This window comes from Ranitomeya variabilis, chromosome 8 (assembly GCF_051348905.1).
Source record: "Ranitomeya variabilis isolate aRanVar5 chromosome 8, aRanVar5.hap1, whole genome shotgun sequence".
Classification (NCBI taxonomy): domain Eukaryota; kingdom Metazoa; phylum Chordata; class Amphibia; order Anura; family Dendrobatidae; genus Ranitomeya; species Ranitomeya variabilis.
In genome coordinates this window covers 5829892-5847223 of record NC_135239.1, presented here as the reverse complement: position 1 = coordinate 5847223, position 17332 = coordinate 5829892, and the positions used below count along the sequence as shown (strand labels likewise).

General features: G+C 48.1%; 1 protein-coding gene across 1 annotated transcript in view; it reads right to left on the bottom strand.

Moving 5' to 3' along the window:
• DMAP1 (DNA methyltransferase 1 associated protein 1) overlaps positions 1-17332 on the bottom strand; it is a 93474-nt gene that overhangs the window by 30568 nt on the left and 45574 nt on the right. The window contains exons 8-9 of the mRNA XM_077276152.1: positions 7364-7436; positions 3577-3860 (exon numbers count right to left, since the gene is read on the bottom strand). Of these exons, the coding sequence (XP_077132267.1) occupies positions 3577-3860; positions 7364-7436 (357 nt within the window). The remainder of the gene's footprint in view (positions 1-3576; positions 3861-7363; positions 7437-17332) is intronic.

The following is a 17332-nucleotide window of genomic DNA, read 5'->3' as shown; positions in this document are numbered from 1 at the left end:
AAGAATATAACTACTATAATACTGCCCCTATGTACAAGAATATAACTACTATAATACTGCCCCTATGTACAAGAATGTAATTACTATAATACTGCCCCCTATGTACAAGAATACAACTACTATAATACTGCTCCTATGTCCTAGAATATAACTACTATAATACTGCTCCTATGTACAAGAATATAACTACTATAATACTGCTCTTATGTACAAGAATATAACTACTATAATACTGCTCCTATGTACAAGAATATAACTACTATAATACTGCTCCTATGTACAAGAATATAACTACTATAATACTGCCTCTATGTACAATAATATAACTACTATAATACTGCCCCTATGTACAAGAATATAACTACTATAATACTGCTCCTATGTACAAGAATATAACTACTATAATACTGCTCCTACGTACAAGAATATAACTACTATAATACTGCTCCTACGTATAAGAATATAACTACTATAATACTGCCCTCTATGTACAAGAATATAACTACTATAATACTGCCCTCTATGTACAAGAATATAACTACTATAATACTGCTCCTATGTACAAGAATATAACTACTATAATACTGCTCCTATGTACAAGAATATAACTACTATAATACTGCCCTCTATGTACAAGAATATAACTACTATAATACTGCTCCTATGTACAGGAATATAACTACTATAATACTGCTCCTATGTACAAGAATATAACTACTATAATACTGCCCCTATGTACAAGAATATAACTACTATAATACTGCCCCTATGTACAAGAATGTAATTACTATAATACTGCCCCCTATGTACAAGAATACAACTACTATAATACTGCTCCTATGTCCTAGAATATAACTACTATAATACTGCTCCTATGTACAAGAATATAACTACTATAATACTGCTCTTATGTACAAGAATATAACTACTATAATACTGCTCCTAAGTACAAGAATATAACTACTAGAATACTGCCCTCTATGTACAAGAATATAACTACTATAATACTGCTCTTATGTACAAGAATATAACTACTATAATACTGCCCCTACGTACAAGGATATAACTACTATAATACTGCTCTTATGTACAAGAATATAACTACTATAATACTGCTCCTATGTACAAGAATATAACTACTATAATACTGCCCCCTATGTACAAGAATATAACTACTATAATACTGCTCTTATGTACAAGAATATAACTACTATAATACTGCTCTTATGTACAAGAATATGACTACTATAATACTGCTCCTATGTACAAGGATATAACTACTATAATACTGCTCCTATGTACAAGAATATAACTACTATAATACTGCTCTTATGTACAAGAATATAACTACTATAATACTGCTCGTATGTACAAGAATATAACTACTATAATACTGCCCTCTATGTACAAGAATATAACTACTATAATACTGCTCCTATGTACAAGAATATAACTACTATAATACTGCCCCTATATACAAGAATATAACTACTATAATACTGTCCCTATGTACAAGAATATAACTACTATAATACTGCTCTTATGTACAAGAATATAACTACTATAATACTGCTCTTATGTACAAGAATATAACTACTATAATACTGCTCCTATGTACAAGAATATAACTATTATAATACTGCTCTTATGTACAAGAATATAACTACTATAATACTGCTCCTATGTACAAGAATATAACTACTATAATACTGCTCCTATGTACAAGAATATAACTACTATAATACTGCTCTTATGTACAAGAATATAACTACTATAGTACTGCTCCTATGTACAAGAATATAACTACTATAATACTGCCCCCTATGTACAAGAATATAACTACTATAATACTGCCCCCTATGGACAAGAATATAACTACTATAATACTGCTCCTATGTACAAGAATATAACTACTATAATACTGCCCTCTATGTACAAGAATATAACTACTATAATACTGCTCCTATGTACAAGAATATAACTACTATAATGCTGCCCTCTATGTACAAGAATATAACTACTATAATACTGCTTTTATGTACAAGAATATAACTACTATAATACTGCTCCTATGTACAAGAATATAACTACTATAATACTGTTCCTATGTACAAGAATACAACTACTGTAATACTGCCCCTATGTACAAGACTATAACTACTATAATACTGCTCCTATGTACAGGAATATAACTACTATAATACTGCTCCTATGTACAGGAATATAACTACTATAATACTGCCCCCTATGTACAGGAATATAACTACTATAATACTGCCCCTATGTACAAGAATATAACTACTATAATACTGCCCCTATGTACAAGAATATAACTACTATAATACTGCTCCTATGTACAAGAATATAACTACTATAATACTGCCCCTATGTACAAGAATATAACTACTATAATACTGCCCCCTATGTACAAGGATATAACTACTATAATACTGCCCCTATGTACAAGAATATACCTACTACTATAATACTGCCCCTATGTATAAGAATATAACTACTATAATACTGCCCCCTATGTACAAGGATATAACTACTATAATACTGCTCCTATGTACAAGAATATAACTGCTATAATACTGCCCCCTATGTACAAGAATATAACTACTATATTACTGCCCCTATGTACAAGAATATAACTACTATAATACTGCCCCCTATGTACAAGAATGTAACTACTATAATACTGCCCCTATGTACATGAATATAACTACTATAATACTGCCCCTATGTACAAGAATATAACTACTATAATACTGCCCTCTATGTACAAGAATATAACTACTATAATACTGCTCCTATGTACAAGAATATAACTACTATAATACTGCTCCTATGTACAAGAATATAACTACTATAATACTGCTCCTATGTACAATAATATAACTACTATAATACTGCTCCTATGTACAAGAATATAACTACTATAATACTGCCCCTATGTACAAGAATATAACTACTATAATACTGCTCCTATGTACAAGAATATAACTACTATAATACTGCTCCTATGTACAAGAATATAACTACTATAATACTGCCCCTATATACAAGAATATAACTACTATAATACTGCTCCTATGTACAAGAATATATCTACTATAATACTGCCCCTATGTACAAGAATATAACTACTATAATACTGCTCCTATGTACAAGAATATAACTACTATAATACTGCCCCCTATATACAAGAATATAACTACTATAATACTGCTCCTATATACAAGAATATATCTACTATAATACTGCTCCTATGTACAAGAATATAACTACTATAATACTGCTCCTATGTACAAGAATATAACTACTATAATACTGCTCTTATGTACAAGAATATAACTACTATAATACTGCTCCTATGTACAAGAATATAACTACTATAATACTGCTCCTATGTACAAGAATATAACTACTATAATACTGCTCCTGTGTACAAGGATATAACTACTATAATACTGCCCCTATGTACAGTAATATAGTTACTATAATACTGCCGCCATTGCCCGCCCTATGGACCTGTCGTTGGGACCCTCTCCCACCAGGGTATGGTACACTCACCGAGTTGGGCGTCAGTGGAGCCCCCACCACGTCTATGATGGCGTCCTTCGCCTCCAGTTTGATCTCCTCGGTGCTGACAGGTGTCTGACCATCCCCGCTGGCGCTGTCTGCTGGCACAGTGGTGGCGTTTCCGGTTTTAGACAAAGCCTCGAAGCGATGGCGAAGCATCTGCAGCTCGTACTCGCAGTTGGAGAAGGCTTGCTTGAGCTCGTAGAGCAGGACCAGGTCGCTGCGCAGCTCATTAAACATCTGCACGATGTCCTCCGTCGGCATCGGGTTGAGATCTGCGGAGAATCAGGAGTAACGAGTTATATGGGGACGAGGACACATGTTACAGACGTCTCAGGGGTCGGGGGGCGCTGGGACCGGACAGACGCCTCTGGCTCTCACGCCTGACGCCATGTTCTGCTTTTATAGAAGATCTGAGTGCAGCTTTCTACTTCTTAGAGTTGTTGTGTTCGCCGGCACCTGGTCACACTGGTTGGGATGTGCTGGTCAGTTCCTCTGACTCCGCAGGACGGGGGCCCACTCAGCTCCTCGCCCCACCGTCTTTCTGGGGAATTAGGGTCACCAACTACTGCTGCACAATTCAGGCACAAAAAACACATCACTGCCGGTGAGCGACATCACTGCCGCCATCCTGACGACGGAGGACAGTGGAGGAAGGTTTCTGACCAGAGCCCTGTGCTGCCCGGTCCTGCTCACACAGCAGCAGGGTTCCTGACAGTGGGAAGGTGCAGACAGGAAACAGCAGGTGGCGCCATCCAGGACCCGCACCCACAGCCGCCCTGCCCTGACACACTGTAACGACCAGCACCCACAGCCGCACTGCACCGACACACTGTAACGACCAGCACCCACAGCCGCACTGCACCGACACACTGTAACGACCAGCACCCACAGCCGCACTACACCAACACACTGTAACAACACGCACTCACAGCCGCACTGCACCGACACACTGTAACGACCCACACTCACAGCCGCACTGCACCGACACACTGTAACGCGCCTGGCATGTGAGAGCAGGACTAGGAACGGCGCAGTCTGCTCTCCTGGATCCTTCCTGATAACTCTGCAAAGTCTTTGTACTAATCTAGCAATAAAGTGACAACTGGGTGTGACCATTCATGTCAAAGGGGCGTGTCCAGCAGACCGTGTGGTCAGCACTGACGCTCCTCTACGATTATACTCCCGGCTGTCACTATATTCTTATGCTTCCAGGAGGAATAGCAGAGGAACGACATAACTTTGTAGATGTGTTTGGAAGGCCAAATCCGCAAAACTCCTGGATGGAAACTGACGGGTCCCATTCACTGGCAGCAAGCAAACATGGTGGATTGAAGAACATTCCAGAGAAGATTGAAGCTGTCATTATGTAACTGTCTCGCTCAGACGCCATCATCGGAGCTCCGGACAAGCCCCATCCTCATTATGTAACAGTCACGCTCAGACGCCATCATCGGAGCTCCGGACAAGCCCCATCCTCATTATGTAACTGTCTTGCTCAGACGCCATCATCGGAGCTCCGGACAAGCCCCATCCTCATTATGTAACAGTCACGCTCAGACGCCATCATCGGAGCTCCGGACAAGCCCCATCCTCATTATGTAACTGTCTCGCTCAGACGCCATCATCGGAGCTCCGGACAAGCCCCATCCTCATTGTGTAACTGTCTCACTCAGACACCATCATCGGAGCTCCGGACAAGCCCCATCCTCATTGTGTAACTGTCTCGCTCAGACGCCATCATCGGAGCTCCGGACAAGCCCAATCCTCATTATGTAACAGTCACGCTCAGACGCCATCATCGGAGCTCCGGACAAGCCCCATCCTCATTATGTAACTGTCTTGCTCAGACGCCATCATCGGAGCTCCGGACAAGCCCCATCCTCATTATGTAACTGTCTCGCTCAGACGCCATCATCGGAGCTCCGGACAAGCCCCATCCTCATTATGTAACTGTCTTGCTCAGACGCCATCATCGGAGCTCCGGACAAGCCCCATCCTCATTATGTAACAGTCACGCTCAGACGCCATCATCGGAGCTCCGGACAAGCCCCATCCTCATTATGTAACTGTCTCGCTCAGACGCCATCATCGGAGCTCCGGACAAGCCCCATCCTCATTATGTAACTGTCTCGCTCAGACGCCATCATCGGAGCTCCGGACAAGCCCCATCCTCATTATGTAACTGTCTCGCTCAGACGCCATCATCGGAGCTCCGGACAAGCCCCATCCTCATTGTGTAACTGTCTCGCTCAGACGCCATCATCGGAGCTCCGGACAAGCCCCATCCTCATTATGTAACAGTCACGCTCAGACGCCATCATCGGAGCTCCGGACAAGCCCCATCCTCATTATGTAACTGTCTTGCTCAGACGCCATCATCAGAGCTCCGGACAAGCCCCATCCTCATTATGTAACTGTCTCGCTCAGACGCCATCATCGGAGCTCCGGACAAGCCCCATCCTCATTATGTAACTGTCTTGCTCAGACGCCATCATCGGAGCTCCGGACAAGCCCCATCCTCATTATGTAACAGTCACGCTCAGACGCCATCATCGGAGCTCCGGACAAGCCCCATCCTCATTATGTAACTGTCTCGCTCAGACGCCATCATCGGAGCTCCGGACAAGCCCCATCCTCATTATGTAACTGTCTCGCTCAGACGCCATCATCGGAGCTCTGGACAAGCCCCATCTTCATTATGTAACTGTCTCGCTCAGACGCCATCATCGGAGCTCCGGACAAGCCCCATCCTCATTATGTAACTGTCTCGCTCAGACGCCATCATCGGAGCTCCGGACAAGCCCCATCCTCATTATGTAACTGTCTCGCTCAGACGCCATCATCGGAGCTCCGGACAAGCCCCATCCTCATTATGTAACTGTCTCGCTCAGACGCCATCATCGGAGCTCCAGACAAGCCCCATCCTCATTGTGTAACAGTCACGCTTAGACGCCATCATCGGAGCTCCGGACAAGCCCCATCTTCATTATGTAACTGTCTCGCTCAGACGCCATCATCAGAGCTCCAGACAAGCCCCATCCTCATTGTGTAACAGTCACGCTTAGACGCCATCATCGGAGCTCCGGACAAGCCCCATCCTCATTACGTAACTGTCTCGCTCAGACGCCATCATCGGAGCTCCAGACAAGCCCCATCTTCATTATGTAACTGTCTCGCTCAGACGCCATCATCAGAGCTCCAGACAAGCCCCATCCTCAATGTGTAACAGTCTCGCTCAGACGCCATCATCGGAGCTCCAGACAAGCCCCATCCTCAATGTGTAACTGTCTCGCTCAGACGCCATCATCGGAGCTCCGGACAAGCCCCATCCTCAATGTGTAACTGTCTCGCTCAGACGCCATCATCGGAGCTCCGGACAAGCCCCATCCTCATTGTGTAACTGTCTCGCTCAGACGCCATCATCGGAGCTCCGGACAAGCCCCATCCTCATTGTGTAACTGTCTCGCTCAGACGCCATCATCGGTGCTCCGGACAAGCCCCATCCTCACGCTGGCATGCACCCGTGCCGCACCTGGATGATTCCCCTCCCCCGGAGCAGGATATCGCCATATTGTGCCATGTTCCTCTCTGACGCTGCACTTGATAATGGCAGAAGAGAAAGGAAACGCGTGCGGCTGCAGATCAGACAAACTCTCTGTATTAGTGGATAATAACACACTCAGTGCGGCGGCACTACAAAAGAGCGCTGGGCCGCTTCCTCCCCGCACCCCTCCTCCCCCCACTTCTGGCGCCCTTCTTTTTTTTCTAAACTCACCTACTCCGAGTTCCGATAGCATCTGATCCAGAGCTTTAATCTTCTTCTGTCCAACTGAGCTGGGGAGTTTCATCTGCAAACACAAAGGTAGAAAGGAGCCACACAGCTCTCGGTTAGGCCTCACTCGCAGATTCCTAGTTCAAAAGGCAGACGGATCGCTTTTTATAGAGCGGAGAAAAGCGAGACGGAATGAAAGGAAGAAAGGTAGAAAGGAAATGTACAGAGAGGGGGAACGGGGGAGAAGGGAGCAACGCTGGGGGACACGGGGCCGACACCGGCGAGGGAAGGGTGGGCGCGCTGCTCATTGTGCCGCCGCCGGCCGACCAGGAATCCCATTCTGCAATTGTAAGCGCTAACAAAGCGGAGCGGGGGATAAAGTTCACCTCTGCGGATTCACAAAACTACTTCCTGCAGTGGAATGAAGATGAATCGCGCTCACTCGCAGGCTGTCTCGTGTACAATGGCCGCCTTTGATGCCGCGTTCCCATTTAGCGGAGTTTTTCTTCTAATCCTTGTAGGGCAGGCCGCTCTTTCTCCGGCGCACCGCCGGCGCCCCCCGAGCAGTGGGGATTCATTTAGCAGGTGATATAACAAAGAGGCGAGAAGTTAGAGTCGACACAGAAGTGCGGCCGAAAGCCCACAAAAGACGGGAGCAAGGAGTAAGCCGGCAGAGCAGAAAGCAGCGGGAGCCGGAGGCGCGAAACGCGGCAACACGAATTACCCGTACTCATTAAAAATGACAAGTAAAAATAGGATCAGTTATCAGGACTAGTTACCTATTGAATTCACGCCGCAGCTTCACAAGGCCACGAGACGGCAGCGCCGGCACCTATTCACCGCCACTGGCGGCCACTTTGATTCTTACAAAGCTCGGTGGACTAGCGCCGTGTGAATAATTAGACCAGGAGTAAACGGCCACGGAGCGACCGGACGATACTGCGCTATCTGAATGCTCAGTGTGGCGCGGTGTATGGCGGTAATCAGCACAGGCAGAACCTCGTTACCTGCCACCGTACAACACAGAACAGCTCATCACCATCAAAGGGGATCGTCACCGTCCTGCGGCCGCAGAGGGAAAGCACAACTCACCGCCGCTGCCCCGAGCACGGGGGCACCGCATACAGCGCCACCGCATACAGCGCCACCGCACACAGCGCCGCCGCACACAGCGCCGCTCCCCAGTGTCCTGCAGCACTGGTCCTCACTGAGAGCCAACACTGCATGATAGCACACCGACCTGTGGGGGCCTGCACCTGCCGCTACTAGAGGAGGAAGGCAAAGTGGGGGGCAGCTCGGACCCCAGGAATCACAGATTCCAGGGTTCTCCCCATGTTTGTGGGGTTTCCTCCCACACTCCAGAGACTGATGGGGATGTAGATTGTGAGCCCCGATGGGGACAGCGATGATGTCTCTACAGCTGTGGAATTGAAGGGGCAATGTTAACAAGTAAAATCAGTATTATTAATGACTTGGGGGCTCTCAACAGAACTCTGCGGTGTGGTCAGCCTCGGCGGACATCTGTACAGAAACCTCCGTCCTCCTCTGTGCTTCGTGGTTTCTCTCAAGAGCTCTGCTGTTGTCAAGAGGCATTTCACATTAGATCGGACCCGGCCGGAGATGATTTCTGGCAGGACCAGGAAGAGCGTGACGGGCAGCAGATAGCACACCGGCACCGTCCGCCTGCGCACACTGGCAACCCCTCACACACCGCAACCTGTCAGCCTGTGCACAGTGGCAACCCGTCACACACCGCGACTCACCCACCTGTAGACACGGGGAAACCCGTCACACACTGCAACCCGTCCACCTGCACACACCGGCAACCCGTCACACATTGTAACCCGCCCGCCTGTGCACACTGGCAACCCGTCAAACACTGCGACTCACCCACCTGTACACACCGGGAAACCCGTCACACACCGCAACCTGTCCACCTGCGCACACTGGCAACCCATCACACACTGCAACCTGTCCGCCTCTACACATCGGCAACCCGTCACACACTGCAACCCCTCCACCTGCACTCACTGGCAACTCGTCACACGCCGCGACTCGTTCGCCTGTGCACAGCAACCCGTCACACACAGCGACTCGTCCGCCTGTACACACCGGCAACCTGTCACACACAACCAACCCATCCGCCTGTGCACACCAGCAACCTGTCACACACACTGCAACCTGTCAGCCTGTACACAGTGGCAACCCGTCACACACCGCAACCTGTCCACCTGCGCACACTGGCAACCCTGTTGTGAATTCCGCTCTTGGGCTCCCTCCGGTGGTTGTAAGTAGCACTTTTGTGAGTTCTGCTCTTGGGCTCCCTCCGGTGGTTTTGAGTGGTATGGCTGCTTCTTGGATTTAGCATCAGCAGCTGCTTCCACTGATCGTCTTTCTGGCTCGGCTATTTTAGTCTGGCCTTATCCCTCAATCAATGCCAGTTGTCAATTGTTCCTGCTTGGAGTCTCGGCTCTTTTGGATTTCTCTGACACTCTGACCTGTTCAGCAAAGATAAGTCCTTGCTTGTCCTTTTGCAGTCCTCTAGTTGTGGACTTATTGTTCAGCACATTCTAGGTTTTGCTCATTTGTCCAGCTTATCAGTATGGATCTATTCAGCTAAGCTGGAAGCTCTGGGCAGCAGATTCTGCCCTCCACACCTTTAGTCAGGTGTGGAGATTTTTGCATTTCTCTGCGGTGGACTTTTTCTAGTTTTTATTACTGACCGCACAGTGTTCTTTCCTGTACTACCTATCTAGCTAGAAGTGGCCTCCTTTGCTGAATCTTGTTTCATACTACGTATGTCATTTCCTTCTCCTCTCACAGTCATTATTTGTGGGGGGCTGTCCTATCCTTTGGGGATTTTCTCTGAGGCAAGATAGCTTTCCTGTTTCTACCTTTAGGGGTAGCTAGATCTCCGGCTGTGACGAGGTGTCCAGGGAGTGACAGGAACATCCCACGGCTACTGCTAGTGTTTTGTTAAGATCAGGAACTGCGGTCTGTATAGTTACCACCTGCTCAGAGCTAGTCGCATGTCGCTCGTAAATCACCAGTCCATAACAGTACAACTGGCCAAAAATGAGTTGAATGCATCTCAAAAGAAGGAAAAGAAAAAGAGTTCTGAGCCATTTTTTTTTTTTTTTTCTTTAGTCTGTTTTGTCTTTTTCCTTCCTCTTAATCTCTGGGTGATTCAGGATTTGGATGCGGGGATGGATGTTCAGGGGTTGTTTTCTCGTGTGGATCAGCTTGCTGCAAGAGTACAGAGTATCCAAGATTATGTTGTTCAGACTCCAGCCTTAGAGCCTAGAATTCCTACTCCAGATATGTTTTATGGGGATAGATCCAAGTTTTTGAACTTTAAAAATAACTGCAAATTGTTTTTTGCTCCGAAACCCCGTTCCTCTGGTGACCCCACTCAGCAAGTAAAAATAGTTATTTCTCTGCTGCGTGGTGACCCACAGGACTGGGCATTCTCCCTTGAGTCAGGGGATCCGGCATTGCTTAATGTAGATGCATTTTTTCAATTGCTCGGATTATTGTATGACGAACCTAACTCTGTGGATCATGCGGAAAAAACCTTGTTGGCCCTGTGTCAGGGTCAGGAAGCGGCAGAATTATACTGCCAGAAATTTAGAAAATGGTCTGTGCTCACTAAATGGAATGAGGATGCTCTGGCAGCAATTTTCAGAAAGGGTCTTTCTGAAGCCCTTAAAGATGTTATGGTGGGGTTCCCCACGCCTGTTGGTTTGAGCGAATCTATGTCTCTAGCCATTCAGATCGATCGGCGCCTGCGCGAGCGCAAAGTGGTGCACCATATGGCAGTGTCCTCTGAACAGAGTCCTGAGCCTATGCAATGTGATAGGATTCTGACTAGAGCGGAACAGAGGGGATTCAGACGTCAGAATGGGCTGTGTTTTTACTGTGGTGATTCAGCTCATACTATCTCTGATTGCCCTAAGCGTATTAAGAGGGTCCCTAGGTCTGTTACCATTAGTACTGTGCAGCCTAAGTTTCACCTGTCTGTGACCCTGATTTGCTCATTGTCATCTTTTTGTCATGGCATTTGTGGATTCGGGCGCTGCCCTGAATTTAATGGACTTAGAATTCGCTAGGCGCTGTGGTTTTTCTTTGCAGCCTTTGCAGAGTCCCATACCCTTAAGGGGTATTGATGCTACACCGTTGGCCAAGAATAAACCTCAGTATTGGACTCAGCTGACCATGTGCATGGCTCCAGCACATCAGGAAGATTGCCGTTTTCTGGTGTTGCATAATTTGCATGATGCTGTTGTGCTGGGGTTTTCCATGGTTACAAGTACACAATCCAGTGTTGGATTGGAAATGAATGTCTGTGACTAGTTGGGGTTGTCAAGGGGTACATAGTGATGTTCCTTTAATGTCAATTTCCTCTTCCCCCTCTTCTGATGTTCCTGAATTTTTGTCAGATTTCCAGGATGTATTCGATGAGCCCAAGTCCAGTTCCCTTCCTCCACATAGGGACTGTGATTGTGCTATTGACTTGATTCCTGGCTGTAAGTTCCCTAAGGGCCGACTTTTCAACCTGTCTGTGCCAGAGCATGCAGCCATGCGGAGTTATGTTAAGGAGTCTTTAGAGAAGGGGCATATTCGGCCGTCTTCGTCACCATTGGGAGCGGGATTCTTTTTTGTTGCCAAGAAGGATGGCTCCTTGAGACCCTGTATTGATTATCGCCTTCTTAATAAGATCACGGTCAAATTCCAATACCCTTTACCTTTGCTCTCTGATTTGTTTGCTCGGATTAAGGGGGCTAGTTGGTTTACCAAGATTGACCTTCGAGGGGCATATAATCTGGTTCGTATTAAGCAGGGTGACGAATGGAAAACTGCATTTAATACGCCCGAAGGCCATTTTGAATACCTTGTGATGCCTTTCGGGCTTTCTAATGCTCCTTCTGTATTTCAGTCCTTCATGCATGATATTTTCCGCAATTATCTTGATAAATTCTTGATATTTTGATTTTTTCCGATGATTGGGAGTCTCATGTGAAACAGGTCAGGATGGTATTTCAGATCCTTCGTGATAATGCTCTATTTGTGAAGGGGTCTAAGTGCCTATTTGGAGTTCAGAAGGTCTCTTTTTTGGGGTTTATTTTTTCTCCTTCATCTATAGAAATGGATCCTGTTAAGGTCCAAGCCATTCATGACTGGATTCAGCCCACATCTGTGAAGAGCCTTCAGAAATTTTTGGGCTTTGCTAATTTTTATCGCCGTTTCATTGCCAACTTCTCCAGTGTGGTTAAACCCCTGACCGATTTGACGAAGAAAGGCGCTGATGTGACAAATTGGTCCTCTGAGGCTGTTGAGGCCTTTCAGGAGCTTAAACGCCGATTTACTTCTGCCCCTGTCTTGCGTCAGCCTGATATTTCTCTTCCTTTTCAGGTTGAGGTTGACGCTTCTGAGATTGGGGCAGGGGCCGTTTTGTCACAGAGGAATTCTGATGGTTCCTTGATGAAACCATGTGCCTTCTTTTCCCGAAAGTTTTCGCCTGCGGAACGCAATTATGTCGGCAATCGTGAGTTGTTGGCTATGAAGTGGGCATTTGAGGAGTGGCGACATTGGCTTGAGGGAGCCAGGCACCGTATTGTGGTCTTGACCGATCATAAGAATCTGATTTACCTCGAGTCGGCCAAGCGGCAGAATCCTAGACAGGCTCGATGGTTCCTGTTTTTCTCCCGTTTCGATTTTGTGGTCTCATATCTTCCAGGATCTAAGAATGTTAAAGCGGATGCCCTCTCTAGGAGTTTTTTGCCTGATTCTCCTGGAGTTCTTGAGCCGGTTGGCATTCTTAGGGAAGGGGTGATTCTGTCTGCCATCTCCCCTGATTTACGACGGGTGCTTCGGGAATTTCAGGCTGATAAACCTGACCGCTGTCCTGTGGGGAAGCTGTTTGTTCCTGATAGATGGACTAGTAAGGTAATTTCTGAGGTTCATTGTTCAGTGTTGGACGGTCATCCTGGGATTTTTGGTACCAGAGATTTGGTTGCTAGGTCCTTTTGGTGGCCTTCCTTGTCACGGGATGTGCGTTCTATTGTGCAGTCCTGTGGGACTTGTGCCCGGGCTAAGCCTTGCTGTTCCTGCGCTAGTGGGTTGCTTTTGCCTTTGCCTGTCCCTGAGAGGCCCTGGACGCATATTTCCATGGATTTTATTTCGGATCTTCCTGTGTCCCAGAGGATGTCTGTTATCTGGGTGGTTTGTGACCGGTTCTCTAAAATGGTCCATTTGGTACCTTTGCCTAAATTGCCTTCCTCCTCTGATTTGGTTCCATTGTTTTTTCAGCATGTGGTTCGTTTGCATGGCATTCCGGAAAATATTGTGTCTGACAGAGGTTCCCAGTTTGTTTCCAGGTTTTGGCGGGCCTTTTGTGCTAGGATGGGCATTGATTTGTCTTTTTCTTCGCCGTTCCATCCTCAGACAAATGGCCAAACTGAGCGAACTAATCAAACCTTGGAAACCTATTTGAGATGCTTTGTGTCTGCTGATCAGGATGATTGGGTGGCTTTCTTGCCGTTGGCCGAGTTTGCCCTTAATAATCGGGCCAGTTCGGCTACTTTGGTTTCGCCTTTTTTTTGTAATTTTGGTTTCCATCCTCGTTTTTCTTCAGGGCAGGTTGAGCCTTCTGATTGTCCTGGTGTAGATTCTGTGATGGACAGGTTACAGCAGATTTGGACTCATGTGGTAGACAATTTGACGTTGTCTCAGGAGGGGGCTCAGCGTTTTGCTAACCGTCGTCGGTGTGTTGGTTCCTGGCTTCGGGTTGGGGATTTGGTCTGGTTGTCTTCTCGTCATGTTCCTATGAAGGTTTCTTCCCCTAAGTTCAAGCCTCGGTTTATTGGTCCTTATAAGATTTCTGAGATTATCAATCCGGTGTCTTTTCGTTTGGCACTTCCAGCCTCTTTTGCCATCCACAATGTTTTCCATAGATCCTTGTTGCGGAGATATGTGGTACCCGTTGTTCCCTCTGTTGATCCTCCTGCCCCGGTGTTGGTTGAGGGGGAGTTGGAATATGTGGTTGAGAAAATATTGGATTCTCGTTTTTCGAGGCGGAGGCTTCAGTATCTTGTCAAGTGGAAGGGTTATGGCCAGGAGGATAATTCTTGGGTGGTTGCCTCCGATGTTCATGCTGCCGATTTGGTTTGTGCTTTTCACTTGGCTCGTCCTGATCGGCCTGGGGGCTCTGGTGAGGGTTCGGTGACCCCTCCTCAAGGGGGGGGTACTGTTGTGAATTCCGCTCTTGGGCTCCCTCCGGTGGTTGTAAGTAGCACTTTTGTGAGTTCTGCTCTTGGGCTCCCTCCGGTGGTTTTGAGTGGTATGGCTGCTTCTTGGATTTAGCATCAGCAGCTGCTTCCACTGATCGTCTTTCTGGCTCGGCTATTTTAGTCTGGCCTTATCCCTCAATCAATGCCAGTTGTCAATTGTTCCTGCTTGGAGTCTCGGCTCTTTTGGATTTCTCTGACACTCTGACCTGTTCAGCAAAGATAAGTCCTTGCTTGTCCTTTTGCAGTCCTCTAGTTGTGGACTTATTGTTCAGCACATTCTAGGTTTTGCTCATTTGTCCAGCTTATCAGTATGGATCTATTCAGCTAAGCTGGAAGCTCTGGGCAGCAGATTCTGCCCTCCACACCTTTAGTCAGGTGTGGAGATTTTTGCATTTCTCTGCGGTGGACTTTTTCTAGTTTTTATTACTGACCGCACAGTGTTCTTTCCTGTACTACCTATCTAGCTAGCTAGAAGTGGCCTCCTTTGCTGAATCTTGTTTCATACTACGTATGTCATTTCCTTCTCCTCTCACAGTCATTATTTGTGGGGGGCTATCTGTCCTTTGGGGATTTTCTCTGAGGCAAGATAGCTTTCCTGTTTCTACCTTTAGGGGTAGCTAGTTCTCCGGCTGTGACGAGGTGTCCAGGGAGTGACAGGAACATCCCACGGCTACTGATAGTGTTGTGTTAAGATCAGGAACTGCGGTCAGTATAGTTACCACCTGCTCAGAGCTAGTCGCATGTCGCTCCTTAATCACCAGTCCATAACACAACCCGTCACACACTGCAACCTGTCCGCCTCTACGCATCGACAACCCGTCACACACTGCAACCCCTCCACCTGTACTCACTGGCAACTCGTCACACACCGCGACTCACCCACCTGTACACACCGGGAAACCTGTCACACACCGCAACCTGTCCGCCTGCGCACACTGGCAACCCGTCACCCACTGCAACCTCTCACACACTGCAACCCATCCACCTGCACACACCGGCAACCCGTCACACACCGCGACTCGTTCTCCTGTACACACCGGCAACCTGTCACACACCGCAACCTGTGCGCCTGTGCACACTGGCAACCCGTCACACACCGCAACATGTCCGCCTGTGCACAGCGGAAACCCATCACACACTGCAACCCGTACGCCTGTGCACACCGGCAACCAGTCACACACCACGACTCGTCCGCCTGTGCACACCAGCAACCTGTGCACACTGACAACCCATCACACACAGCGACTCATCCGTCTGTGCACACTGGAAACCGTCACACACAGCGACCTGTGCACACCGCGACTTGTTGCACAGAGACCCGTCCGCCTGTGCAAATTGGCAACCCGTCACACACCGCGACCCATCCATCTGTGCACACTGCGACCTATCACACACTGAGATCCGTCAGCCTGTGCACACCGTGACTCGTCCGACACTGCGATATGTCCACCTGTGCACACCGCCAACCGTCACAGTGACCCGTCAGCCTGTGCACACCGCAACATGTCACACCGAGAACGTCATACACCAGCGACCCGTCCGCCTGTGCACACTGTGACCCGTCACACCCAACACTGTGCGACTCTTTCCTCCGCCCTCTCACCACATTAATCTTTGCACTAAGTTCTCCTCTTTGCGGCGCTGCGCTCTCTTCCGCGTGGACAGACCTCATTGGCTCCTGGGAGCAGAGTAGATTTTAATTTTGCCATCATTAAGAGCAGGTTGTGATTGATGCGGCGGCCGTCAGACTAATATCTGTAAAATGCAGCCGGCAATTCATCCACAAGAGCGATGAGGCTGATTGCTCTCCATGCAGAATGTGTTAGGAGTAAATGAGCAGTCTATTACTCAGCGAGCGCCCGCTCTGGAGGTGAGCGCCGTCACCCCAACCCCCGGAGCCACACGGGGCGACCGCACGGCCGCCACCAGCTCATTAGCCCCCGAGAAACCGGGCCGCCACCAGCTCATTAACCCCCGAGAGACCGGGCCGCCACCAGCTCATTAACCCCCGAGAAACCGGGCCGCCACCAGCTCATTAACCCCCGAGAAACCGGACCGCCACTAGCTCATTAACCCCAGAGAAACCGGGCCGCCACCAGATCATTAACCCCCGAGAAACCGGGCCGCCACCAGCTCATTAGCCCCCGAGAAACCGGGCCGCCACCAGCTCATTAACCCCAGAGAAACCGGGCCGCCACCAGCTCATTAACCCCAGAGAAACCGGGCCGCCACCAGCTCATTAGCCCCCGAGAAACCGGACCGCCACCAGCTCATTAACCCCTGAGAAACCGGGCCGCCACCAGCTCATTAACCCCCCGAAAGACCGGGCCGCCACCAGCTCATTAACCCCAGAGAAACCGGACCGCCACCAGCTCATTAGCCCCCGAGAAACCGGGCCGCCACCAGCTCATTAACCCCCGAGAGACCGGGCCGCCACCAGCTCATTAACCCCCGAGAGACCGGGCCGCCACCAGCTCATTAACCCCCGAGAAACCGGGCCGCCACCAGCTCATTAACCCCTGAGAAACCAGGCCGCCACCAGCTCATTAACCCCCGAGAAACCAGGCCGCCACCAGCTCATTAACCCCAGAGAAACCGGGCCGCCACCAGCTCATTAACCCCTGAGAAACCGGGCCGCCACCAGCTCATTAACCCCTGAGAAACCGGGCCGCCACCAGCTCAT